The sequence below is a fragment of the Brachycentrus maculatus genome, unplaced genomic scaffold, assembly GCF_059751285.1.
Source record: "Brachycentrus maculatus isolate JH-2025_06_01 unplaced genomic scaffold, ASM5975128v1 h1tg000091l, whole genome shotgun sequence".
NCBI lineage: Eukaryota > Metazoa > Arthropoda > Insecta > Trichoptera > Brachycentridae > Brachycentrus > Brachycentrus maculatus.
Window position 1 is genome coordinate 1,524,762 of NW_028280845.1, and position 27,978 is coordinate 1,552,739.

Here is a 27,978-nt window from a genome sequence, read left to right on the forward strand (position 1 = left end):
TTATGTCTGAGATTAACAGATTATTTTTGTAATTTTTATTTCGCTCTCTTATATTCTCAGAAAAATAATTGGTGTTTCAGAGGAGGGAAAACACTATTCTCAATTGCACATGCACAGGCACAAGCTGATATCTTAAATTATGAGCTGGGATTAATTGAAGCCGTCCTCCATATTTAAAACACAAAAAAATGATTTTTTTTCTCCAAAAAAATGGTATGCATGTAAACTAATGTCATATTTTTTATTGTTAAAATAAAACGCAATTAGATTTTTTCAATTAATTTTTATTTTCCCATTTGACAAATTATACTTTGTTACAAAATTATAATATTCAGTTTATTTATTCGTATATTTGCCGGTTTTATTAAATTTATTTGAGGTATTTTATAAATGTGTAAAAATCATTCTTTTAGTTGAGTTATTTCAGATCTATAATTTTTTTGAATATATGAATGTAATATATATATAAAGTACCAATAACTTTCGTCTTGTGGGCTTAAGTTAGGTTTTTGTAAAAACAAATGAAAATAAAGGGTTTTCGAACATTTTATTTTAAGCCCACAGGATGATAAAAGATAACCCTTGTAAAATACTTTAGTAAATAATGATTTTTTAATTTTTTTACAAAGTTTAAAAAAAATTGCAATTTAATTCATTAGCTATGCATATCTACTTACATATATATTTTAAATATTAGTTACGCTGTGCCTTTCCAAAAAAGAGAATAACCTTTTGTGCTTGGAGAGGAACTTACACTCAATTTTTATTTTTTTAATTAGTTAAGGATGTAAAATAGTTATCCCATTTGATTAATTTATTGTTTCCTCTAGCGGAGTGGAAAACTTTACACATTAAATAAATAATAGTAACATATTTCAAATTCTGTTGAGCTCATTACCATTTAAATTTAAATCATCATTTACACCCCATCCTTCAGTTATTAGATCTGTTGCGCTTGCTTCGAAAACGATGTTGTTGTCAGCAGTTTTTTCATCCAAAAATGTAGCGTCTTCTGGTCTAACTGTAAATGAAATATCTTGAGGTCTTTGAGGGTTCGTAGCAGACTTTCCAGTTAACAAATTCATCAGCATTTTTTGAATAGGGTCCAAGTTCAACATTCTTGTGGCAATGGGGGATACTTGTTCGGATGTTTGTGGGAATGAAACTTCCTGGTTATCACTTTCTAAAAGAGGCAATCCTGTTAAATCCACCCTCTGTACGAAGACCACAGGTCTCTGGTAAGGGTTATATATACGTTCGATCATTAGGGGAGATACGATAATTTTTCGTTTCACTTCTATCAAGGTACAGGGGATGTCTACATGTTCTTCTGAATCTACGTTTTCTTCTGGTTTTTTCTCGTCTTGTAATAACAACGAAGCGTCTGAAATATCAACTAAGTCTTCTGGGCTTTCGGTAGGTTTTGCGTTTACAGAAATTTCTGTTGGACGTTCCACAATAATGACTTTACAATTGGTACTTTTTAACACAAGAGAAACACACAGCAATATAAAGAACTTCATTTTGTAGGATGTTTGCTTGACACTTAGTACACGAGACGCTTGAAATATTAATGTATAAAAAATAGTCAACCCTTCCATTTATATATTGCGATAACTAGGAAGTACTTTGAAAATGATTATCAAACGATAAAATCCAAATTTCGTTTTACATTTCCGTCTTGGTAAAATATACGGAAGTATTAACTGCATTTTCAGCAATTTTCTCCCTAATACATAAATAGGAAAACTAAATTAAATTCTTTTACGTATTTTTTCAAGGTGCTTTTTCACACAAAAATCATGAATTTATTTCCAATTTGTGAGTTATATTGATTTATCCGCCTCCGGAGTGTAGTGATTAGTGCGTTTGGCTAGCATGCTGGAGATCCCGGGTTTGATTCCCAGGGAGGTTAAATTAATCAAAGTAATTTTTACTCTGTAGTTCTATCTGCGTTTCCATAAAGTGTGTAAATTGTGATTTGTGTGCTTTGCTGGAAGGTGCTTTCTTGTGTTATGCGAGAGTAATTCTTAAAGGCATGTATAATTTTCGATAAAGATACTTAATGCTTCATTATTATAATGCAGTGTCATATGCTCTATAGGGAGCGAAAAAGGCCAAAAAACTGTTCTAATAATTTATCTAACTATAGAAATTATCACAAATGTACATACGAAAAGATCAGTGATGGAATTCAAAATTTTCTAGAACCGGTTCGCCCTTTAGGTACTACCCCTACCCTTCCTTCCCTATAAAAAAACAGTTTTTACATTTATTGATTTATTTGTTTTTTATTCTGCACATAAACACAACATTCACATTACAACTGAGAATGCTCCGATACATAATCTGAATCGGAATATTGTGTGACAACAAAGGGTTAAGGACAGGTCCGGCGAACTATAAAAAAATTTAGGCACCGGTTCGCTAGAACCGGTGCGAACCGGCTGAATCCCACCACTGGAAAAGATACTCATTTAGTTACTACAGTTATCAAAGTTTCCTTGATATCACAACGTCTAATATGGGAATATGTAAGTCAGGATACTTACAGGGTGTACGAAGTGTCATTGGCTTGTTTAAGTTATCACGTTATACTCTATCTAACATTCATCGTTGTACCCATTTTGCGAATACAGTAACTGGTCCAAAACTAAATAAAGTTTATTAGAAGTATTGTCTTCATGGGTTGTCTGGTATGTGAAATAATTCTCGGCCCCTTGTCCACATTGATACTGTATTGGTTTTAATACTCATCATTTGAAACGAGAAAAAAAATAACTAGAAGAAGAAGAACAGGATGAAGAAGATGAAGAAGAAGAAGAAGAAAAAAAAGAGCAGGATTAAGGTAAAAATAAATATATTATTAGATTAAAACCAATATTTTTAGCTTTTTCACTTTATTTTTATTTGACCAGCGACCGGGTTTCGTCGTTACCGACATCATCAGACTGGTGATGACCAGTCTGATGATGTCGGTAACGACGAAACCCGGTCGCTGGTCAAATAAAAATAAAGTGGAAAAGCTACAAATATTGGTTTTAATCTAATAATATATTAAAATGCAATTCCATCACGAAGTGTCAGTGGATAATATAAATCTAGTAAAAATGAAGATCATGAAGAATAAGAATAAGACGAAGGAGACGAAGAATTAGAAAAAGAAGAAGAAAGGGAAGACTAGGAAGATTATAAATGAATTAATCTTTTATTTAATTAATAAAGTCTCAGATATTTTTGATGACATTAATTAATTAGAATTTCGATACCGACCCGTCCTCAATTCGTAAAAGGGGAAGATGGGTATGTTTGGATTTTGAATGAATAGATATTATAAAGACTTCACATCGCTCAATCAAGTAATATATGACATATCGCTCACTTCTTTCAACAGCGTCATATATCAAAATTCGTCAATTTTCAGATGTGCATGTTTTCGGAACGCCTAGAAAATGTACTATATCCCAGCAAAAGCGGCATATTTTTAACTTAATATTTACCAGCTACAGGGCAGAAAGTGCTGTTTTTGCATTTTGAAGAAAAGGTATAGTTTTTTTACTTTTTTATTTACTTAATATTTTTCAAATGGAGAAAAAACATTCAGGTTTTACCTAAAAAGATCTGTTGTACAGTGAAAAGTTCAATAAGTGGCTAGATATTTATTTGTAATACTTTTTACTAAATTTTTTAACTTTACAAATGTTCTCCTGAAAAATCAAGTTTTTTGATATATGACGTTGTTGAAAGGAGTGAGTGATATGGACAATTTTGATAACTTAACATAGATGAAGAAAAATATGGGAAGTCCTGGGTATTTAAAAGGGTCACAACCTATTACTGGTTGGTTTAAGTTATCACTTATCACCAAGGATAGAGAAGGTAAATGCGAATAATCACAATCACTTAAACCAATTGAAAATAAGTCATACTTGAATTTATTTTGCAAATGGAATTGAACCCGCAACGCCCGTTTCGCGGACGAGCATATATCCGACTACGCCGCGGCACTTGCCAGATTAAGTGGGATGTGTTCGAAAAACTGAGGGATTCGTCTCAGACGGAGGAAAGCCCATCATCTACTTTTAGCTCTTTGAATATGGAAATATCACAAAATAGATTTTAATAAATAGTGGTACTAAGTGGACTATCGGGTCACGCGTTTAGCTACCGTGCTGGAGGTCAGCTTCGATTTCCAGGGGGGGGGGGTGAGAATAAATGTCAGTGATTTTACACACCAATATTTATTTGATATACTGGTCTCGCAATGGGTCATGGAAGCGCAAGAGTGATCACCTTGCCTTCATATATGTAAGTAGCGATCAAGATAGAGAATGATCATGAAACGATGCAGTGCCCTATGCACCAGTGGGTGAAGAAAGTCTTAGAAGAGGAAAAAAAATGATTTTGAGATTTTACAATGTCCAAAATACCCTAATGTCCCCAACGCGAGTTTTCATTATTTTGCCTATACTGCGATTCCATGGACTTCGCTCTAATTTTTTTCAATTCTTAAAAGTTGATGTGAAATGCAATCTTTCATTTCACAGTTTACTTTGATGCGCAGTCTTAAAAATACATTGAAATGAGAACAGTTTTGCAACAAGTAGGTACTTTTGTAAAATATTGCCGACTTAATTTTCTAAGGAATATTTCATTCCCAGGGTATTTCAGTGTTAACCATCGTACATTTTTATAGATGTCTGCCGGTCTCTTCGTCAGGACAATTACTACACAAGGATTCAAACAACAGTATATTCTTCTATTAACGTGTCAATATTGACAAACTTACACCGGGGCAAAATATTAATCACATTCGTTGCTAGTCGGACTGAAAACCAACTCATCAAAAGGTGCTTAAGTATCTTTAGGTGGGTTAGGGAGAGTGGGAGGGGTCTAATGTGGGCGGTGATGATGACAATTTCGGAGGGTGCTGTGAAGTAGTTGGGCAGACGCTCGACTACGAAACTGGCGTAGCGGGTTCGATTCCCGCCAATTGCAAAATGAATTCAAGAAAGATTTATTTTCAATTGGTCTGGGTGTTTGTGATGTATTTTTCACGTTTACCTTCCCTATCCTTACTACCCTACCTGCAGACAAAAAGGTGGTATAAACAATAAAATGTAACAGATCAGTATACGGAAATATTTGGATGATATTCCTGGGCCTTCCGGATAAAGAATATTTTTATATTGTTTCTAATTGACCGTTTATAATCGATAGCCAGATTTTTTCGTAAACCCAGTTAACATTTAACATATTTGAATGTTTTGGCTTTAAACAGTGTTTTTATAATGAAAAAAATAAGTTTTCCTTTGAAATAAATATGAAGTTTTGAAAAGAAAACAAACGCAAACGCTCTAAGGGCGTTTGTCCACTACCCAGAATTTTAACGTCCGGCAGTCCGGTTTTGAAAAATGAAAGCGACTACGATAGTTCAGCGTGATCGAATTTACGCGCAACGTGTTCATGCACCGATCAAGAGCTCCGATCCGAAGAAAGATGGACAAAAGCACAAGCCAATCCAAGCCAATCATCGTTTTAAAACGCTAACTGACGTGCTGGACGGTAAAATTAAAAAAACGCCCTTAGGGCATTTGTCCACTTCACGTAATTTTACCGTCCGGCACTTTAGTTAGCATGATAAAACGGATGATTAGCTTGGATTGGCTTGTGCTTTTGTCCATCTTTCTTTGGATCGGTGTGCTCGATCGGTGCGTGATCACGGTGCGCGTAAATTCGATCACGCTGAACTGTCGTAGTCGCTTTTAATTAAAACAAAAACCGCACTGCCGGACGGCAAAATTTCTGTAGTGCACAAGCGCTCTTAGGGCGTTATATAAATTATTCAAAATTATTATTGTTGTAGTTCAATATTGAACTACCTCAATTCGGCCTTATTATTCACGAAAAATCAGCACTTTTTAAAAAAGGTTCTCAGAAATTTACGAAACAGGTTCATGTTTTAACATATGTATTATGAAATCGCAAATCAGCACATTTATGAATTTAATTGCTAAAATTATATTTCAAAATTATAAAAACAAAAGTCGAACTTTGATTCTAAAAATATATATTTTTTTTACATTATTACATCTCAATATAGATGAAGAAGTTATCTTCATTGATACTTATATGAAGGTAAGGTGATAAATCCTGCGCTTCAGGTAGCAGTCCAGGGTAATATTAAATAATTATTAGTGTGAAAAATCACAAAATTTATAATATTTTCGGTGTGTCCAAATTCGTTGTTCACAAATCAGCGTTTCTCAACGCGTGAGTTAATTCGCGCGTTTCATTAATTGATTCGGCAGTCACTTTGTGGTAAAATCTATCCATTTTTAATTAATGTTTTACTTAGTAAATACCACTATTTCTTAAAATCTACTGTGACACGTGTTTCGATGCATTCCGCATCATTTGATCATCATACGGTGTCATCATACGGTGTTTGAAAATGATGCGGAATGCATCGAAACACGTGTCACAGTAGATTTTAAGAAATAGTGGTATTTACTAAGTAAAACATTAATTAAAAAAGCGTGAGTTATTTTTACATTTGATATCTCAACGACATAAGAGGCTGGTGTAAGTGATCACTTTATACATGCGTCTCATCATTCTACCCATGATTGACAACTGCACTAACACTTTTTTTGTAACTCGTGCATATGTATATCATTTGCATAATTCTCACGTCGCTTCGTGTTTGAGTTCGTGGCAGTATCTATGGCTAATTTGAGTAAACTTTTATTTGGCAGAGACCCTTATATTTGAGAAAATGGAAGACGAGAGACACAACGGACTCATGGTTCCAACCCTAATGTATGGAAGTGAAGCATGAAGTTGAATGAAAGTACATCGACTGAATGCAGTCCAAATGGGTTCCCTTAAACGGATGTTTGGCAAAACATTGTATGATAGATGTTCGAATGGTGATGTACGGAAAGAATTCAAAGCTAACTCACTAACTAACTAACCATCACGCCGCTTCCCTGCAGGGGTAGGCAGAGAGAATAGAATGCCACGCCACTCTGCTTTTGCACTTCGCCTCCTCCACGTTCATGCATCCCCTCATACATACCACCCGCCCATTGTTACGACTCCTAACCTGACCGCTTTCAAGTATTTGGCATACCTGATCGTGCCAAGTTTTTCTCGGTCTTCCTCTGCTCCTTTTTCCAATTACATTCGCCTCATAAATTTGTTTTGCCGTTCTTTCCTCACTCATTCGTTCTACATGTCCAAACCATCTCAACACACCTTTTTTAATTTTATCGATAATGCTTGTCTCAGCATTGCATTCCTTCCTTATTTCGCTATTCGAACATCTATCATACATGGTTTTGTCGCACATTCTTCTGAGAGATCGCATTTCGACTGCATTCAGTCTACTTTCATCCTTCTTTTGCCAATTCCAGAATTCAAAGCTGAAATAAACATTATCGAATTATTAAGAAAGAATTATTGAGATGGTTTGGATATGTGGAGAGAATGAACGAGGAAAGAATAGTAAAACAAATTTATGAGGCGAATATGGTTGGAATAGCAGCAGAAGAAGAATAATAAAAATTCTTGAAGGTCAGGAGTTGGAATAATCGGCGGGTTTGTACGAGAAGATGCATGAATATGGAAGAAGCGAAGATTGTTTGGCCACAGATTAGTGTGGCGTTCTATTCTCTCTGCCTACCCCTGCGGAAAGCGGCGTGATGGTGACTAAGTTTAGTAATAAGTCGCATATCCCGTTCCTGAGAGGGTCGTCTTACCTTCGTAAATCCGATCCAGTACCCTATGCAGTGTTGTATAATCTATACGAATAAAATAAAATAAGATTTTTTAGTTTATAATGTAAATATTTTGTAAATTTTATTTCCATAATATTATTTTAATACAAGCACACTCATAAAGGCTGGTGAATGTGACGTATATTTCAAAAATTGCTGACGGCTCATTTAAAATGTATATAAGCGGGAACGAATTCAGCAAATGCATCAGTTGTTTCCGACTACAATATTCTTCAGGATGAACTTCGCCGTCTTCTTCCTCGGGATCTGCTCCCTGGCCGCCGTCCTCGGGAGCCCCACTTCTGCTGAGGAGCCGCTGCCCCTGTCGCCCCTCGCCGAGGTCGTGAAGGCCCTCGACCGAGCAGAGAAGGACACAGAAGCCCTGGGCAGCACCCTAGACAGATTTGTGGAAGCCAAACCTGAAATCACCGAACCATCAGTCCCAAACACTATTTTGGACAGCGCCGAAGACCCTGTCAGCGAGTCAGACGAAGAATCAACAACACTCCAACCGGAAACTGACGCAAACAACGTCAACAGGAGGTCCAAGAAGTCCTACGGCGAAAGCAGCACAAAAATCTGCGTAGAGGTCCGCCCCACCAACCCCTACTCGAAGCCTTACACGATTTGTCGTCCAAAAACCGACGGGTATGGATCTGGAAGCCCGTTGGATATCTATAATTCTCCAGGAGCCAGCTATGGACCGGCTAGTTCCGGACCCTATGGAGGATACGCACAGTTATCCGGAGCTAACAACCATCCTGCCGGAGCCTATGGACCAGCGCCGAATGCCTATGGACCAGGGCCAAACGCTTATGGACCACATCCCGCCGCAGTTTCTGGACCCTATGGAGGACACGCGCAATTATCTGGGGGTAACAGTCACCCTGCTGCAGCCTATGGACCAGCACCGAATGCCTATGGACCACATTCCGCTGTAGCATCCGGAGGTGGTGGCTATGCGGGACATCAAGCAGCGGGAGCGTATGTCCAACCAGCAGAAGTTCATAGCGGAGCGTACGGTGGCCCTGCGTACGGAGCCCCGTCGGCTGCTTCTCACGTCAGCTACCAAGGAGCTAACAGCGGGGGCTATGGTGGATCATCTGGAGGATATGGCAGTTCTGGAGCTGGATACGGCGGCGGTATGGATTCTAACCGCGGAGGGGCGCAAGCAGGTTATGGCGCTGCCTCTGCGGGGGCGTACCAGAGTTCTAAAGGTGGATATGGAGAAGCGGCAGGATCCGGATCTCACGGCGGCCCCTATGCATCAGCTTCCGGTATGTCTGCCGGACACGTGAATGCCTATGGACATCCCGCTTCGAAAGGATACGGAGGAGGCTCTGCACCGATGTACGCAATGAGCTCCGGCCCAGCATACGGAGGAGCTAGCCCAGCGTACGGAGGTGTACCTACTTCGGGTTATGGATCTCCGATCGGCCATGGTTCTGGTCAGGGTTCTCATGGAATGAGCTACGGACCAGGGAGTAAAGGAGGACACGCTAGCATGGCTGTCCACTCTTCGGCGCAGCACTACAGGTTAAATGAAAACGCGGTATCTTTGGACGCAAACGAGGATGGAGAGTTGCCCGATGTAAATGAAGAAAGCCAGTCCATGTCAGCTCGCTCGGCCGGGCTCGGTTATGGAGGGTCTTACGGACACGGTATTGACCAGCCGCCAGTCCACTATTCTTCGATTCCTCTAGCGTCGGGTTCTCCGTGTGGGATTCCCCTTCTGTTGGGCTCTCAGCCAGTCGTTTACGTCGGGCGTCTGCAGTCACATGGATACGGGGCGCAGAAGCCGTCGTACGACCCTCCGGCTGCAGGGTATAGCGCTCCCGTTTACAACGCGCCTGATCCAGTGTACAGTCCTCCCGCTCCTGTCTACGGATCTTCCGCGCCTGCCAATAATTACGGAGCAGCAAGTCAAGTTTCCCATGTGGTGGCCCCTGTCCCACACGCTTACGGCGGACCTTCGTCCTCTGCATATGGAGCCTCCGGACAATCCGCAGGAGGATACCCGCACGTAGTATCTCTCCATTCATCAGCTCCCACATATGGCGTTCCTTCACCAGCATCTTACTCCCCGGCTCCAGGAGCAGTAAACCATAAGCCACAGTATCCGACTGTTCAGGGATCTCCCAACCAGTATTACAGTCCACCCCAAAACGGCTATTCCAACAACCCAAAAGCGCCCCAGGGTGGATATCGGTCAGCCGATAACGCGGATTCCAACATGATGAGAGCGACGAACGAGAAAAAGGAGTTGGAACAGCATCAGCATGGCAAAGAGACAGGAGTTACAGAGACACACAAACCCGAGGCCCAGGCCCAGAAGGCTACAACTCCACTCAAGGACGGGAAAGGCGACAACGCTCCGACCGGACGCTCAGTACCCGGCGACAGCTCTCCTCCTGCGCAGATGATGCAGCAGGCTTGGAGCCAACAGTAACATACTCTAAAAATGGTCGAATAGGTCGCATAGGAAAAATCTTTTACACGGGCTATGTATTTTTTTTATGAATGTATAAATTTATTGAATAAATATTTTTTTGAGCATACGTCAAAATATGACAAATCATTGTGTTTATATTTCAATTTTTTTTTAAATTACCTAATGTCCAAGTGACTCTGAAATCTAGCTACGGCTTATGCAGTACCGCTTATCATATCCCTACTCAGGCTTCAACTTTATAAGTTTCTTAGCCTATGCATACTCGTGAGTGGATTTACTCTTTATGAAACTTTAAAAGTTACTATAATTTCATATAATTCATGGGTGAAAATTCTAGGCAAAAACACTCGCTTTATATTTCTACCCATTTATTTACTTATTTATATTTCATCATAACATAATTACTCGTTCAATTATCGATTAACAAATCGCCGCCTATAAAGTTTGACTTCAAAAAACTTAAAAATATAAATACAAATATATATGACATGGAGCTTTCTCGAAAACATCTGGTAGAAGACCAAAAAATTCATGGACGAGAAAGGTATCATGATTTGAATGCATGGCCTTGGTGATGTTGTATATCATGGGTCGGCAACCTGCGGCCCGCGGGTCGCATGCGGCCCGCGAGACATCTTGGTGCGGCCCGCGAGATTCTCGCCGCAACGCACATGACGGACGATATTATACACAATCGAGTGAAAGGAAGCGAGAAAGGGAGCGAAGGGAATCTCATTGATTTTATTAAATACAATAAATGTCGTTAAAATATACACTTAGCGTTTTATTTTTAAAACTAAAATATTTGTACATAAATATTGTATGTATACCTACTGCAAGCGCGGCCCGCACTGGTCCCCATGAAAAATATTTGGCCCTTTTACAACAAAAGGTTGCCAACCCATGTTGTATATGATAAAAAGACCTACAACCTGAGGACGAGGAGTGCTGACGGTCGTTAGCGTCCCTTCTCGAAAATATGAGACGTCTTGACAAGACCAGTGTCTTAGGTAAAATCGCTGAAAACACATTTTTCAATACATGATATCTTATTTAAGAAATGAGTCAAATCTGTTATTTTTAAACAGCTGTAAAAGATGCAAACCTTGAACAGCGTCACTGATCTCATTTTGGAAGGTAGGAAGATATTGCGTCTTAACAACAAGCCCTCTAACGGTATTATACTACTGATTTATTTGGCATTATAAAAAAAATAATAAAAAAACTAGAGGTAAAATAACTGTGAACAGACGGTATGTACAAGAAATCTAAAAAATAAATGAATAGAAGAAAATACACAAAGCAAAAAATAAATGGTGAAAATATCTTAGCTATCAGACATGTGACATTTTTTTCTTGAGAGTCAAATCTGTTTGCAATTTTAATTTACCTTTATTTTCATATTATTTTTTAACATCTCATCAAAGATGAAGAAGAATATGGAAGTCTGGGCATTTACGGGGCTGACGACCGTCATAGGCTGGTTTAAGTGATCACACGTGTAACATTCACCAATTCTACCCATTATTGACAACCACACTACTCAAATTCTTGGAAGTTCTATATATATGAACCAATTTAGAAACTTGTTCTTGAATCACTAGAACTTCACTAGAGACATCTATTGGTGAGATGTAAAGAAGCTTTTTACTAAGCAGAAACTCTTATGATTAGTATGTGAGGTCCGAATCCTGGATTATAATCACACACATGAGAAACGCCAGAAAATACCATTTTCATTTTTATTATTTAAGCTTATAATTTGACCACATAATTTATTTACAACATTTTGAGTGTGTCCAAATACTTGTTCACAAAATCCGGATTATCTCCAATTAGAGATGAGATGTTAAAAAATAATATGAAAATAACTCCTGTAATTGGAGATAATCCAGATTTTGTGAACAAGTATTTGGACACACTCAAAATGTTACCTTTATTTAAATTTTAGACCTTTATTATTACAGGTACCCAATTAAACTAGATTTCACACTTTATTGAGATTTTATTCATTGATAAAAAATTATTTTAAAAGTAGGTATCCATAAGAACACTACTTTTTTAAAATTATATCCTTGCATCTCTTTTAAAAGTCTGATCAAGTCAGGTTTGTATGTCGTTATTTTTAGCACGTTTCCAGGTTCTCGTCAATAAGGCGATTTCTTTGTTTGCTTTTAATGAGGTTCATTCTTGAAAAGGATAGTTCGCACGAATACGAAGAGTCGAAGAGCCTTCCCGCGGATATTTGTGCCGGACCCGTGGTTTAAACCAAACATAAAATTTGTATTTGTAAACCTCAAGAAATATTAAACTGACCTTCGCATGACTAACTCGCAAATATAATAGGTTCGCTTACCTGTAAGTAGTGTGGGATACACAAAGACAGAATAATACAAATTTGTTATATTATTTTGAGAAATAAAAAGACATTGTTTTTTTATCCACTCACGTTTTTATTGACAACCAACTAGTTTCGGCAACAACCTGTTGCCCTCTTCAGGGTTTAATTTATGACTAAACATATCGCTCACTCCTTTCAAGAACGTCATAAATCAAAAATCGTCAATTTTCAGTTGTGCGTGTTTTCGGAATGCCCAGAAAATGTACTATATCCCAGCAAAAAAGGCATATTTTAAAATTAATATTTACCCGCTACAGGGCAGAAAATTTTGTTTTTGCATTTTGAAGAAAATTTTTTGTTTATTTATTTTTATAAATAAATTAAATATTTTTCAAATGTAGAAAAAACCTTCAGGTTTTATTTAAAAAGATCTGTTGCACAGTAAAAAGTTCAATAAGTGGCTTAATATTTATTTTTAATACATTGTGTTATATTTTTAAACTTTAAAATCGTTCTCCTGAAAAATCAAGTATTTTGATTTATGTTCTTGAAAGGAGTGAGCGATATGTAAAAAAATAAACAGTGTTTAAGTTATTGGGTTTTGATAAGGATAGGGGTGGGTTTGATAAGGTAATGGTGTTTTAAGGAGGGGTAGGAGCAAGGAAGGGGATAACTGTGTTTAGGTTGGATTTGATTTTATGAGAAAAATATTAAAAATCGATATGATCCACAATATTCAAAACAAATTTCTCGTTTAATCTTACAGAGTATTCTCATTCAGATCTGTAGTATACTCTTATATATTTATTTATTCGTTTATTTCATTTATTTCTTCTTCTGTGCTTGTCATGTCAGGGTCCCCCTGACGTCGATTAATTGTCCTTGTCTTGGGGAGCTCTAAACAGCACCTCGACGGTCCTGATCCCCGTCCAATCTCGTATATTCTGGAGCCAGGAAATTTATTTGATTTATTTTCATTTTTTTGGCGTAATAGTGTTGTTGTCAATCATGGGTAGAATGGTGAAAGTTACACGTGTATAAGGTGATTAATTAAACCAACCTATGAGAGGTTGAAAGCCCTGTAAACGTCTGAACTTACATGTTTTTAAATAACTTAAAATGAAACATCTATCATTCCTCATTATATGAAAGAAGAAGTCGGAGCATTCCATAATAAGACATGTCGCTCACTCCTTTCAAGAACGTCATAAATAAAAAAACTTGATTTTCCAGGAGAACGTTTTTAATGTTTAAAAATATAACACAATGTATTAAAAATAAATATCAAGCCACTTATTGAACTTTTTACTGTGCAACAGATCTTTTTGGGTAAAACCTGAAGGTTTTTTCTCCATTTGAAAAATATTTAGTATATATCAAAAAATAATTAAACAATACCTTTTCTTCAAAATGCAAAAACAACACTTTCTGCCCTGTAGCAGGTAAATGTTAAGTTAAAAATATGCCACTTTTGCTGGGATATTGTACATTTTCTGGGCATTCCGAAAACATGCACAACTTAAAATTGACGATTTTTGATTTATGACGTTCTTGAAAGGAGTGAGCGATATATTATTTTATATAAAGAGGAACAATAGATATTTCATTTCAAGTTGAGACACCTGAAATATTGATATCTTCTGAATAATCCAGTGTCTAATATAATAAAATATTAAATATCCCATGTTCTTCAGAATCTTATAATATATAAATATATATTTTTTTAATAAAAAATATTAATTATTTTTCTGTCCGCCTCCGTAGTGTAATGGTCAGCATGCTCGGCTACCGTTCTGGAGGTCCCGGGTTCGATTCCCAGGGGGGTTCAATAAATATAAGTGATTTTTTCACTATAATATTTATTCAATATTACACTGGACTGGTACCTGAAGTGGAGGGCTGATCACCTTTACTTCATGTGTAAACGATCGAGATAACACTGCGTTTATATGAAACAGTGCCCTATGCACCATTGGGGTGCGGTAAGGGTTTTATTATTTTATTAATTTTAATTCGAATTTGATCGTATACATATATCAAGAATTTGAGTAAGTGTGGCTGTATACAATGGGTAGAATTGGTGAATTTTACACGTGTGTGAAGTGATCACTTAGGCCTGCCTATGACGGTCGTCACCCCCGTAAATGCCCAGACTTAATTTAATTCTTCGTCTTTGATGAGGTGTCAAAAAATAATAAAAAATTATTCAATTTAATTGAAAAATGTGTATTTTTCCTCACTGTTCCCTTTTATGAAGATGGCATCAAAAAGGCTGTGAAACAGTCAATAGCTGGTATTTACGTTACTTACGTTGAAATCATAATTCTATCTCGTTCTGTTCACGTATTGCCGTACTTAGTTTGTGCTTAGTTCATTTAAAACTTCCGGAGTGAGAAGTTGGCTTAGTGTCCGCTTATTTCGAGATCACAAAATCAGTTTTCATAGGTAAGAATTTTGAATGTACGCTTTTGAATGTACTCTTATATAATTTACCACCACCTATTTTTATCATTGAATTTTTATACTGTACGCATTATTCCATTTACATAGTTTCCCTGTACGCATTTTCCCGTGGTCATATCGCTCACTCCTTTCAATAACGCCATAAATCAAAATCTTGAATTTTCAGGAGAACGTTTTTAAAGTTTAAAAATATAATACAATGTATTAAAAATAAATATCAAGCCACTTATTGAACTTTTTACTGTGCAACAGATCGTTTTAAGTAAAACCTGAAGGTTTTTTTCTCCATTTGAAAAATATTTAGTAAATTTGAAAAATAAATAATTAAACAATACCTTTTCTTCAAAATGCAAAAATAACACTTTCTGCCCTAGTAGCGGGGAAATATTAAGTTTAAAATATGCCTCTTTTGCTGGGATATATATAGTACATTTTCTGGGCATTCTGAAAACATGCACAACTGAAAATTGACGATTTTTGATTGATGATGTTCTTGAAATGAGTAAGCGATATATGTTCAAAATTTTCCTGTAACCGTCTGTCCTTTGTTATTTTTTAATGATTTATTATATGTACGTTTTATTACCATTTCACCGCCGAACCCTTTCAAGGATTTTTTGTTTAATTTCGTAAATTAAAAGTATTTTCAACTTTGTTATTCATGATTTTAATTTCTGTTGTGAACTTTAAAGCTGTTACGATTAGCTGACTGTAAAATTATATGACGTGTAATTATATGAATCATATTCACGAAGGCGTTTGGAAGAAATTCGTTATCTTCAAAATCAGCCATTTATTGATTTGGTATTATCTTTGTGATTTAATGGGTGATTACAATTTAACGTTAGCATTTATATTATGATTTAAATATACAAAAATAAAACACTTGTATAAGACTACTTTCATTATATTTATCGTTCATCAAAATTAGTGAATATAGGGATTTTGATGTTTAACTCGACATTTTCAGCGCTGAGATCACTAACAAAGAGTCAGTTGAGTTGAGTTTTGTTTCATCTTTCCGTTTTCCCATTTTCCTCGAATTGTATAGAATTGTGTAATTGGAATAGTACAAGTACTAGAATTGAATTGTGTAATTGGAATTGGAATTGTGTAATTGGAATAAGAAACGTGTAATTGGAATAGTATAAGTACTTATTTTGTAATATTTGTATTATATGTATAATACTCGTAAGTGCTTGATGTTACTTTTCTGTAAATTTCTTTATAAAAATCATGTAAACACGACAACTTTCGAGAACTAACAGATCGCTCACTCCTTTCAAGAACGTCATAATCAAAAATCGTCAATTTTCAGTTGTGCATGTTTTCGGAATGCCCAGAAAATGTACTATATCACAGCAAAAGAGGCATATTTTTTACTTAATATTTACCCGCTACAGGGTAGAAAGTGTTGTTTTTGCGTTTTGAAGAATAGGTATTGTTTAATTATTTAAAAAAAATAAACTAATTATTTTTCAAATGCAGAAAAAACCGGTTTAACCTAAAAAGATCTGTTACACCGTAAAAAGTTCAATGAGTGGATTGATATTTATTTTTAATAAATTGTATTATATTTTTAAAAAAACGTTCTCCTGAAAAATCACTTTTTTTTATTTATGACGTTCTTGAAAGGAGTGAGCGAGATGTTCTCATAGCTGGTGAAAATATAAACTGTTATGTTTACATTAATAAACTCAAAAGAGTGGTCGCATATGAGTGTGTTATTTTTATATTTAAACCAAAATCAGTCGTTAAATCTATCATAATAAACTAGAAATTCCAGGTATACGGGTAGAAGGTATTTTAATATACAGACACTGGTTTAGAGTCTAAAGCGATTTTGGTTAAATCATTAATTTTTTAGAGGTGGGTGAATGGCCTTTCCAACCTAGGCATAGCTTGGTGAATCCAGGATACCACATTGCATATTTATAAGTGCCTTAAATGTTTGGGAAACCCGCTTGCTAACACGCTTGGCTAATGTTCGTTGTGGTTTGAACAATTCTTATTAATATAAAATTACTATAGGTAATAACAATAACAAAACAAAAAGGTATTTAAAAAAAGGGTTTAAAAGTACCTACCTATTCTTTAAACGTATCTAAAGAACAAGTTTATATGTGAAGGTCCTCATCGAAACGTTACATTTCCATTATAAATGATTTAAAGTCATCAGGAATTCTAGCTTGTAAAATTGTTACGTTTTGGTGCGATTTAATGATTTCGTATTGGTTTGACGCAGAATTGGTCGCATTTTGTCGCAACTTTAATACACAACTTTGTACATCTACCAAATTAAGGAATTTCAGAGGTGCATATTTACCATATTATGGTAACATATTTAACATATTATGTTTAATGCGAAACGTGAGCCTACTTAACTGAGCACAGGCAATAAAAATTTGGAACAATTGTGTTATTTTCACAAAAATATACTTTTTTCTTTCCCACACCACTAGTGTGCCACGGCACACACTTTGCGGAACAATGCTCTAGACCTGGGTTTCCCAAAGTGTGCGCCGCGGCGCCCTGGTGCGCCGTAGAAAGTAAAGATGAGCCGTGAGTCGATCGTCTATCACTATCCGAAACCACAAATATACTCGGATACCTATAAAGCGATAATTTATTTTTTGAGAGCTAGCATCTTTCTACCCAACTACTATTATTGTAGGTACCTATCTATTTCTTTCGACTTTAGTATATGTATATACATATATACGCACATGAAATCTTTCATATAGTCACATTGTCTTTTCCAAATAGCTTACTAAATTAGGGCGCCGTGACAAAATACTAAACTTGTAAGTGCACCGCGGGCTGAAAAAGATTAGGAACCCCTTCTCTAGAGTCTAGATAACACCTAAAACGATTATCTTTTTTTTAGACGTTAAGATGGCTGACCAGAATAAAGAAGAAGCTATTCGTTCAGTGGAAGCAGTGGAGGATACGCCTGAAAAAAAGAGAAGTCGTGGAAGAAGTCATCCAAGTCCACTGCGTGAAGCCAGTATGCCAAATCATTAGAGCCCCCACGAATATACCAGAAGGATATGGGGTGGATGCAAATGGCGAACTGAGAGAACGATTTGACTAAAAAAACTTTGAGATAATAAACCACGGACTTTTGAAACTTTCAAATACAAAAATAAAATCAAAAGTTAAAAGCTAAGCTGGCAGTATACAACGGAGTCCTGGTCTAACCCTTTTGAACGGTAGTGAAGCGTGGAGTTGGCAAAATAAGGTTTAAAGTAGACTGAATGCAGTCGAAATGAGATCTCTCACGTGAATATCCGGCAAAATGATGCATGATAGATGTTCGAATGGTGATGCAAGGAATGAATGTAAGGCTGAGAAAAGCATTATCTGTAAAATTAAGAAAGGTGTGCTGAGATGGTTTGGGCATGTGGAACGGATGAGTGATATATATATATATATATATATATATATATATATATATATATATATATATATATATATATATATATATATATATATATATATAAACATACACACATACGTATCAACAAAACATTTTATATACATGTAAGTCAATAAATTATTATTTAAACCTTATAAAAATTGGAGTTTTTCTTGATTTTTTTAAATACTAAAATATATTAGTTTTTTACAATTATTTCGTAACAAATAATCAAATTTCCGTTAAAAGACAAACATTCATGAATTAATATACTCTGCGGTTTACATTGTCTGATTATTTTCTTAACGAGTCAAAAGGTAGGTCCCCTAACAGCATCTTTGTTCAAGGTCTTATAGCCAGACATATTTAGCGTTGGAATATTTTTAAAGCATGTAATTATCTTCATCATCATTATCTATCATCACCCCAAATAATACGTGGAGTGGATGTTCGTAAAATAATTAAAGTCCATAAAAAAAACTAGCACCAGATTTTATCATCCGCCATTTTGAATTAAACCAAACCTGATGATCATTTTTTTACCTGTCGTGTGTAGTACCAGTGGCGTGCGCAGAGAATAAATTAGGGTAGGTAGTTAGGTAAGCTAGGTAGTACTTTGTAAGGTAGGTAGTAAGGTAAGCTCGTACTACTTAGTAAGGTAGGGTAGGTACTGATTGCGTAATTTAGGCACACCCTTGTGTAGTATTAATATGAGTATGCTCGTAATTTATAAAAAAATCTACCTTTTTTTTGAAATACAATATAACGTCCGATTTCTTTGGTAAAACATTGATTTATTAATAATAAAATAATAAAACCCTTATCCGCACCCCAATGGTGCATAGGGCACTGCATCATATAAACGCAGTGTTATCTCGGTCGTTTTACACATGAAGGAAAGGTGATCAGCCCTCTGGCTTCAGGTACCCTGGACTGGTACCTGAAGCCCTCCGCTTCAGGTACCAGTCCACGGTAATAGTGAATAAATATTACAGTGAAAAAATCACATATATTTATTTGACCCCCCCTGGGAATCGAACCCGGGACCTCCAGAACGGCAGCCGAGCGTGCTGACCATTACATTACGGAGGCGGACGAAATTGGATTTATTAAAAGTCCAATTTTATTTGTAAGATGCTCAATTTGGTTTGCAAAACGTCAAATTTGAAGTGAAAATCTGTATACGTATACTTTCATATACTAAAGTTCCCCATATGTATTTCAATAAGCTTAGGGCTTTATTAAGTCTACATCCGGCCTTGATGCATGGTAAGGTTCGAAATAATTTCCTGTCAAATAATTCAATAAATTTGTAGGTATTTTAAACCGACAAGATGACGCTAAAATGTTTTCTTTATTTGGTGACGAACTTATGTTTATGTACGTAAAAATGACATTTCAGCAAACAGTTCAATATTTGTATGAAATACCGACAAGGAAATTCAATGGTATTGAAACAAAACAAAGGTTTTTTTAAAATTCTTTATGTATCACACATTTTTGCTACAACAAAGCATGTTTTACTAAAAAAACAGTGTTCATTTTGCAAACATTACATCACCTAGTATCCACGTTTTATTTTGCCTGCTTAAAATTCAGCATTGAAGGGGTAGTATTTGTGAGTGTGTCCAATACTAAAAAGGAAAATATAATAAAAATATTTGATTTTTAATTAATGTTTTACTTAGTAAATACCACAAACATTTGATGTGCAAAATTATTAAACACTTCGAATACTTGAAAATGGTCAGGCCAGGAAAACGAATATTTAGCGGGAATGTGTGAGGAGATGCATGAATATGGAAGAGGCGGAGTATGTTTGAGCAAGACCGAGGAAAACTTGGCATGGTCCAGTATTTCAAATACTTGAAGGTAGTCAGATCGGTAGACGGAATAATCGGCGGTTATGTATGTGTGTGATGCATGAAAGCAGGAGAGGCGAAGTATGTTTGAGGAAGACCGAGGAAACCTTGGCATGATTTATTGATAGTTTAGAGATAGAGGAACAAAGGAAAGGATGAAATAGTAGACAGAGTTCTGAAGGTAGAAAGTAATGGAAAAGTTAGTGAAGATGTCACATTTAGAACATTTTGAGTGTGTCCAAATACTTGTTCATTATCTCCAATTATAGGAGTTATTTTTAATATGAAAAATAACTAATATAATTTTAGAGATCCAGATTTGTGAAGTATTTGGACACACCAAAATGTTGTAAATAAATTATCTGGTCAAATTATAAGCTTAAATAATAAAAATGAAGATGGTATTCTCTGGCGTTTCTCATGTGTGTGATTGTAATCCAGGATTCGGACCTCACATACTAATATAAGAGTTTCTGCTCACACACTAATAAAAAGCTTCATTTCATCTCACCAATAGATGTCTAGTGAAGTTTTAGTGATTCAAGAACAATGTTTCAAAAATTGGTTCACATAAATAGAACTTCCAAAAACTTGAGTAGTGTGGTTGTGAATAATGGGTAGAATTGGTGAATGTTACACGTGTGTAAATTGATCACTCAAACCAGCCTATGACGGTCGTCAGCCCCGTAAATGCCCATATTCTTCTTCATCTTTGATGAGACGTCAAAAAAAAGATGTCACATACTGTAACACTCACAATTAATGGTACGTTATAAAAATTTCCATATTGTAGATGTTAATATAACTCTATAACCTGGTACTCACTCTTTCATAGTTATGTATCTTGTATTACAATCCATGTCTAAGAGAATTTTCATATCTTCAGGATCCAATTTGATATCGAAGACTTCGAAGTTTTGTTTCAATCTTTCTTTCTTTACTGATTTGGGAACAACTGAAAAGCCTCGTTCTATTTGATATCTGAAAAAAAACAGCATTTACATATATCGCTCACTCCTTTCAAGAACGTCATAAATCAAAAATCGTCAATTTCCAGTTGTGCATGTTTTCGGAATGCCCAGAAAATGTTTTATATCCCAGCAAAAGAGGCATGTTTTTAGCTTAAAATTTACCCGCTACAGGGCAGAAAATGTTGTTTTTGCATTTTGAAGAAAAGGTATTGTTTAATTATTTTTTTTAAATATATTAAATATTTTCCAAATGGAGAAAAAACATTCAGGTTTTACCTAAAAAGATGTGTTGCACAGTAAAAAGTTCAATAAGTGGCTTGATATTTATTTTTAATACATTGTGTTATATTTTTAAACTTTAAAAATGTTCTCCTGAAAAATCAAGTTTTTTTATTTATGACGTTCTTGAAAGGAGTGAGCGATATGTACTAATTAATAAGAATAAAATACTGCACAAAAATAATGAGGTGTTAAAACTCCTAAAAACATGTTTTTAGGAGTTTCCCAGTATGTGTGTTAAAATAATCCGGTTAGGGTCTTACATACATCCAAATAAAAGGTTCTAAATAAAATCTGTTTCAATCCAACATAGATGGCTGTTGTGAACTCATATCGCTCACTACTTTCAAAAACGTCATATATCAAATAACTTTTCTAATTTTTCACGAGCTCGTTTTTAAAGTTTAAAAATATAATGAAAAGTATTAAAAATTAATATCAAGCCAGTTATTGATTTTTTTACTGTGCAACAGATCTTTTTAGGTAAAACCTGAATGTTTTTTCTCCACTTGAAAATAATTTAGCATTTAAAAAAAAATATATTAAACAATACCTTTTCATTTTTAGTTGTGCATGTTTTTGGAATACGCAGAAAATGTACTATATCCCAGCAAAAGCGACATATTTTAACTTAATATTTACCCGCTACAGGGCAGTGTTGTTTTTGAATTTTGAAATAAAGGTATTGTTTTTTTTATGTTCTAAATATTTTTCAAATGCAGAAAAAAAAACCTTCAGGTTTAACCTAAAAAGATCTGTTGCACAGTAAAAAGTTCAATAAGTGGCATGATATTTATTTTTAGTTCATTTCATTACTGTATTCTTAAACTCCAAAAACGATCTCCTGAAAAATCAAGTTTTTTTTTTATATATGACGTTGTTGAAAGGAGTGAGCGATATCATATAGGTAAATAAAGTACAATTCAATCCAGTAACCGTGTTTAATTTTGGATTTATTACTCAATAATATAAAAGTTATCTTACTTACGCACTGACGTTATTATCGTATTTTGAAATTATCCAATTTAAACATCTCGTTTTTGGTAATTAAATGATAATATCTTCAACTATTATAATTATCGCGTACATGTTTATTAAATGATTCAGCAAAAAGGTAATGCTTGATATTCAGATGGTTAATATCTATCATTTCGAGTGAAATGTTTGCTATATCATATATTTTAATCTGGCAATCTCGAATTGTGATTAAAGTTATGTTTGGATTGATAAAAATATATTTACGGCGACTTCTATACGTATTTTAATTTAAAAATATATATTTTAAAGTATGATGTCTTCACAAAAATAAACAATATCCGTTGCGGCATAAACATGTAAAATATCTAAATTGATAAAAAAGATAAATATTGGTGTTTTTATTATTTCAAACTATTTCTGTGAGCCTAAGCGGCTCATTATTAGAAATAGGTATCAAATTGTGGTAGAGTGGGTTCGAACCGAGAAACTCTGACTTAAGAGTCCGCGACACTTACCACGAGAACACAACCCGACACTCACAGAATGACAGTTAGTATTTTTTTTAAGTTTAATTTTTCATTTTCGCAAATGGATTGATTAAATTATCAATCCATTTGCGAAAATGCAAAATTAAACTTAAAAAAAAATACTAATTGTCATTCTGTGAGTGTCGGGTTGTGGTCTCGTGGTTAGTGTTGCGGACTCAGCGAAGTCAGACTTTCTCGGTTCGAACCCACTCTGCCACAATTTGATACCTATTTATAATAATGGTAAAAATAATTATAATCCCTTACCGAACCCCAATGGTGCATAGGGCACTGCTTCATATAAACGCAGTGTTATCTCGATCGATTACACATGAAGGAAAGGTGATCAGCCCTCCACTTCAGGTACCAGTCCAGTGTAATATTGAATAAATATTATAGTGAAAAAATCACTTATATTTATTAAACCCCCCTGGGAACGAACCCGGGACCCAGACCATTACACTACGGAGGCGGACAAAAACTTTTTTTGTCTACTTTTTTTTTTTTGTACAGATACGTTATTGACACCCACTTCCAGTTATTGACATTACTGATTTAATATGCGAATATTTTGTTTTTATCATTCACACAAATATTTCAATTTCATACTATTTCTGTGAGCCTCATTATTAGAAATAGGCATCAAATTGTGATAGAGTGTGTTCGAACCGAGAAACTCTGAGTCTGCGACACTAACCACGGGACCACAACTCGACAAAATAAGGATCCCTCCTTTGAAAACAAGGAACAGTTGTGGAGGTCCCCAAAAAGTTACATTTCTAATATTGTACAAAAAATCCTCTAAATGCAAATCTGTTCTGTTTACTGTATTCTATAGAAATCTTAATTAAAGTTGTGACAAAACGTGACCAATCCTGTGTTAAACCAATATGAAATCATTAAATGGCACCAAAACGTAACAATTTTACAAGCTAAAATTCCTGATTACTTAAAATAATTTATAATGAGAATGTAACGTTTTGGTGAGGACCTCCACAGTTGATAATAAACATCTGATGATATTTATTGCCAGCTGTTATCTTATGTATGAAAACAAGGAACAGTTGGCAATAATTACCTGATGAGTATTTGCGCCGGGCTCTTGTTATATTTCTGGGCCAAGGGCTTGAGACGAGGGTCTTCTAGGAGCACGGGATCCTCTGGGCGGGCCGTGGGGCGATCAGGAGATCCCAGGGGGCTGTACCCCGTGAGGACGATGTCGTGTTTTGCCATCCACTCACTCAACTTCTTCTGAGCTAGATACGGATGACATTCCACCTGCAACGGAAGAAAAGATGATCATTTTAAAAAGTTTAGAGACCTATAATTTCATCCGTAGGGTGAATAATATAAATAGTGGTATTTACGAAGTAAAACTTAAATTAAAAATACAAAGATTTTACCTCAAAGCGACTGCCGAATCAATTAATGAAATTATTGAAGCCAATACGGTTAAAAAATGCCAAATGTAGAATAAATAATAATAAAAATTTGTTGATGATCAATCGGTCAAATATATAGTACTTCTATTAAAAATCAAAACTAAGGCTCCCTTCTCCTAAAAATTCTTGTTCCTCCTAAAAATATATGAACCGAAATGCTAAGTTAGTTTTTTTTTTAGTTTTTAGAAATACCCTGCCTAAGATGTTGCATTTAATAAAAAATCAACAATTTGAGAGATAACGATTGCCAACCGCTTCCTCTTATCATCAGTGATAGTTATGAAAGATGAAAGTTGAATGTTGTGAAAAGTGGAGTCTGACCTGGTTTGTGACCGGCTTTATTTTGGCCACAGCCAGGATCCTCTCCAATTGCTCCTTGTTGAAGTTGGACACCCCGATACTCTTGACGAGTCCTTTAGCCACGAGTTTCTCCATTTCCTTCCAGACGTCCACGTAGTCGTAGTCTGTGTATGTAATGGTGCCTGTAGAGTCCTTCGGGAACAGCTCTTTGCTTTCCTGCAAACATTTAAGTAAATTTCAAGCAAGTTCACAAAAGTATTCACAAGATTTTATGTGTAAATAAATCTGTTATATACCAAGATGGTGAAAAATAATCCGTAATAATTCGCTAGTATTAAGTAAATCGTAGTCGTACAGGAGAAAGTGACCAACTACCAAAACGTAAAATGCTCAGGAGGGCCATTTAAGTCACTTGTGCTTGGCAAGAAAATAAACATCAATGCAGTCAGTCATTTTTAATAAATCAATATATGTATTATACTTCCAAGTTTAAAAACCTCTGGGATTTTTTTCAGGGCAATATTAAGCTAGTAAGATATCAAATAGTCAATGATTACGTTTTTGTAAAAAATACACTTGGTCACTTTCTCCTGTACGAATTAAGTATTACTAGATGGCTCTAAGAGACAAGTCTAGAATCCGCTTGCCAGACTATGCGGGTAGGTAAGCACCACGATTGCGGCCATGTTGGTATAACCATTGTGTCACCAACATACCCACATTCTTTACAAAATTCTTGTTCACAAATCTGGGTTTTTCCACTTAAGTGTTATTTAAATTGACATCTCAGCAAAGATGAAGAATTATAGGGTTTATGTATTCATTTTTAAATCAAACACAGATTTTATGAGTCTACTAAGATCTATTTTATTAACAAAAGCACATAAAAATTCATATTGTGACAATTTTATGTGTTTTTGTTAATAAAATACAACTTAGTAGACTAAAAAAATCTAAAATTAATACATAAATTAAAATGGAGTTCTACAAATTAAACGCAAAATCAATAAATAATTATAGGGTTAGTAAAATACCCAGAGTTGCATATTCTTCTTCATTAATGCTGAGTTGTCAATGTAAATAACTCCTAAGTGGGCAAACCCATATTTGTAAAACAAGGGTTGTGGTCCCGTGTCGAGTCGTGGTCCCGTGGTTAGTATCGCAGACTCTCGAGTCAGAGTTTCTGAGTTCGAACCCACTCTGCCATAAATTGATAGCTGATTTTCATAATGAGCCGCTCAGGCTCACAGAAATAGTATGAAATTTAAGTATTTTTGTGGATTATAAAAACATAAATAAGTCTCTTCAAAAATTCATGTTACGGTGTAAGAAAACGGGAAGTGAATCAAGTAGAGGTCCAGGTAACCGATTCCGTATTCGTTCAGGGAGTACCGACACATCCGTTCCACGGCCGCAGGAGCATGGTGGGTGTTCCACAGCTTGGATGTCACGAATACGTCTTCCCTGAAATACGAAGGGTATATAAGAATATAGTTAGATGTGTTTTGGCGTTCTATTCTCTCTGCCTACCTCCGCGGAGAAGTGACGTGATGGTTAATTAGTTTACAATACAATAATTAAAGTTGATTTATGAACAAAGATGTTTTTTTTAAAATAATAACCTTTTCTACTACTATCAACGCAAAAAAAAATAAACTCTGTATTTCGAAAATGGTATCTAAATCGTCAACATTTTAATATTCGAAAGACACCCATTATTCTAGCGTTAGATATGGATGTCTTTTTCGAATATGAAAATGTAAAACCAAGTTACCTTTTGATCACGCCTTCCTTGATCTTGTCCAAAATGGCTTCTCCTACTTCCTTCTCATTTTCGTAGAAGTATGCCCCGTCAATGTGGCGGTAGCCAACATCGATGGCATCCTTCACAGCCTGCTTCACTTCACCAGGTACACTCTGCACATAGTAAATTAAATTTAATATATTACATATGTGCAGTAATTTTCTTTATTGCTGTATAAAAATAAATCTTCCTCATATAAAAACAATATATCTAGAGGAAGACGAAAAAATCGTCAATCAAAAATGGTCGATTTTCAGTTGTGCATGTTTTCGGAATGCCCAGAAAATATACTATATCCCAGCAAAAGAGGCATATTTTTAACTTAATATTGTGAAAGTGTTGTTTTTGCATTTTGAAGAAAAGGTTTTGTTTAATTATTAGTAAAAATATACTAAATATTTTTCAAATGGAGAAAAAAACCATCAGGTTTTACCTAAAAAGATCTGTTGCATAGTAAAAAGTTCAATAAGTGGCTTGATATTTATTTTTATTACATTGTGTTATATTTTTAAACTTTAAAAATTTTCTCCTGAAAAATCAAGTTTTATTTTATTTATGACGTTCTTGAAAGGAGTGAGCGACATGGCCTAGGCGACGTCCATGACAGAAGGACCTACAACCTGAAGATGAGGAGAGCTGACCCCAGCAGTCTACAAAGACGATAAGTTGAGATGTAGCCAGGAAGGAGAAGATAAATAAATCTTCCTCTTGGCTCCATCCCAACTTATCGTCTTTGTAGACTGTTAATGTCAGCTCTCCTCGTTCTCAGGTTGTAGGTCCTTCTGTCATGTACAACGTCACCTAGGCCATGCCTTCGAATCATGTTAACTGGATTTTTTGGATTGTAGAAGCTGTCCCACCGCATGCCCAGATCTGATACATAAGCATCTAGGCTTCCTGACAGATCTGCTCTTGCAAAGCAATTTATTAAAACTAAGTTGCGAAATTTACTAAAAATGTGAACCAATATAAAATTATATCCCGATTTTACAGTGAATTTACATTTAAAAGCTTTCAATATACCTGTCACTGCCAATTTAAATAATACAAGTTTGTAAATCCGTCACCAAGTTTTCTAGAAGTTCCCCAGTGTGGGCAGTGAAAGTGATTAGTATTTAGTTCAGTTAGTCAGCTAGATCCGATTCCGACCCGACGTTGGCCGGTACACAGACGCTCACAACCTTGACCAGCACAGTAGACAGACACGGAATAGTGCAAAGACTTTTACAGAGAAATTTTGATAAAGAGATTTTGGATTGTATAAAAAAAAACTAAAATATTACCTTCCACGTACCCAGGCCGATAGATGGGATGGTATAGCCGTTATTCAATTTGAGATGAGTCGCCATATTGTGTGGAT

The 27,978-nt window shown here is 35.4% G+C and overlaps 2 protein-coding genes and 1 long non-coding RNA gene across 3 annotated transcripts; 2 read left to right on the top strand and 1 right to left on the bottom strand.

Annotated features, from left to right (window-relative positions):
• Positions 1-8,013: 8,013 nt before the first annotated feature.
• Positions 8,014-10,356, top strand: LOC148310581 (uncharacterized). The gene has a single exon (XM_088258256.1). The coding sequence runs from the start codon at positions 8,020-8,022 to the stop codon at positions 10,228-10,230; it is 2,211 nt and encodes a 736-aa protein (XP_088114382.1). The 5' UTR covers positions 8,014-8,019; the 3' UTR covers positions 10,231-10,356.
• A 4,503-nt stretch (positions 10,357-14,859) lies between these two features.
• On the top strand, positions 14,860-18,139 carry LOC148310582 (uncharacterized). The gene is made up of 2 exons (XR_015837384.1): positions 14,860-15,019; positions 17,925-18,139. It is a non-coding gene; the product is annotated as an uncharacterized LOC148310582 (long non-coding RNA).
• Positions 18,140-19,796: 1,657 nt separating this feature from the next.
• On the bottom strand, positions 19,797-27,967 carry LOC148310583 (aldo-keto reductase family 1 member B1-like). Its single transcript, XM_088258233.1, has 7 exons — positions 27,902-27,967; positions 26,589-26,731; positions 26,137-26,278; positions 24,836-25,030; positions 24,151-24,350; positions 21,143-21,298; positions 19,797-20,089 (listed from the first exon to the last, which is right to left on the bottom strand). The coding sequence occupies exons 1-7, from the start codon at positions 27,965-27,967 to the stop codon at positions 20,044-20,046; spliced, it is 948 nt and encodes a 315-aa protein (XP_088114359.1). The 3' UTR covers positions 19,797-20,043.
• Positions 27,968-27,978: the final 11 nt, after the last annotated feature.

Excerpts from the sequence above, each read along its gene's own strand:
- LOC148310581 (XM_088258256.1), top strand. The coding sequence starts at position 8,020 with ATGAACTTCGCCGTCTTCTTCCTCGGGATCTGCTCCCTGGCCGCCGTC.
- LOC148310583 (XM_088258233.1), bottom strand. The coding sequence starts at position 27,967 with ATGGCGACTCATCTCAAATTGAATAACGGCTATACCATCCCATCTATC. Across the intron at positions 21,299-24,150 it reads CCGGCGCAAATACTCATCAG|ATATCAAATAGAACGAGGCT; the intron begins GTAATTATTGCC and ends GTTTTTTTTCAG. Across the intron at positions 20,090-21,142 it reads AGATACATAACTATGAAAGA|TATTGGACACACTCACAAAT; the intron begins GTGAGTACCAGG and ends TTTCCTTTTTAG.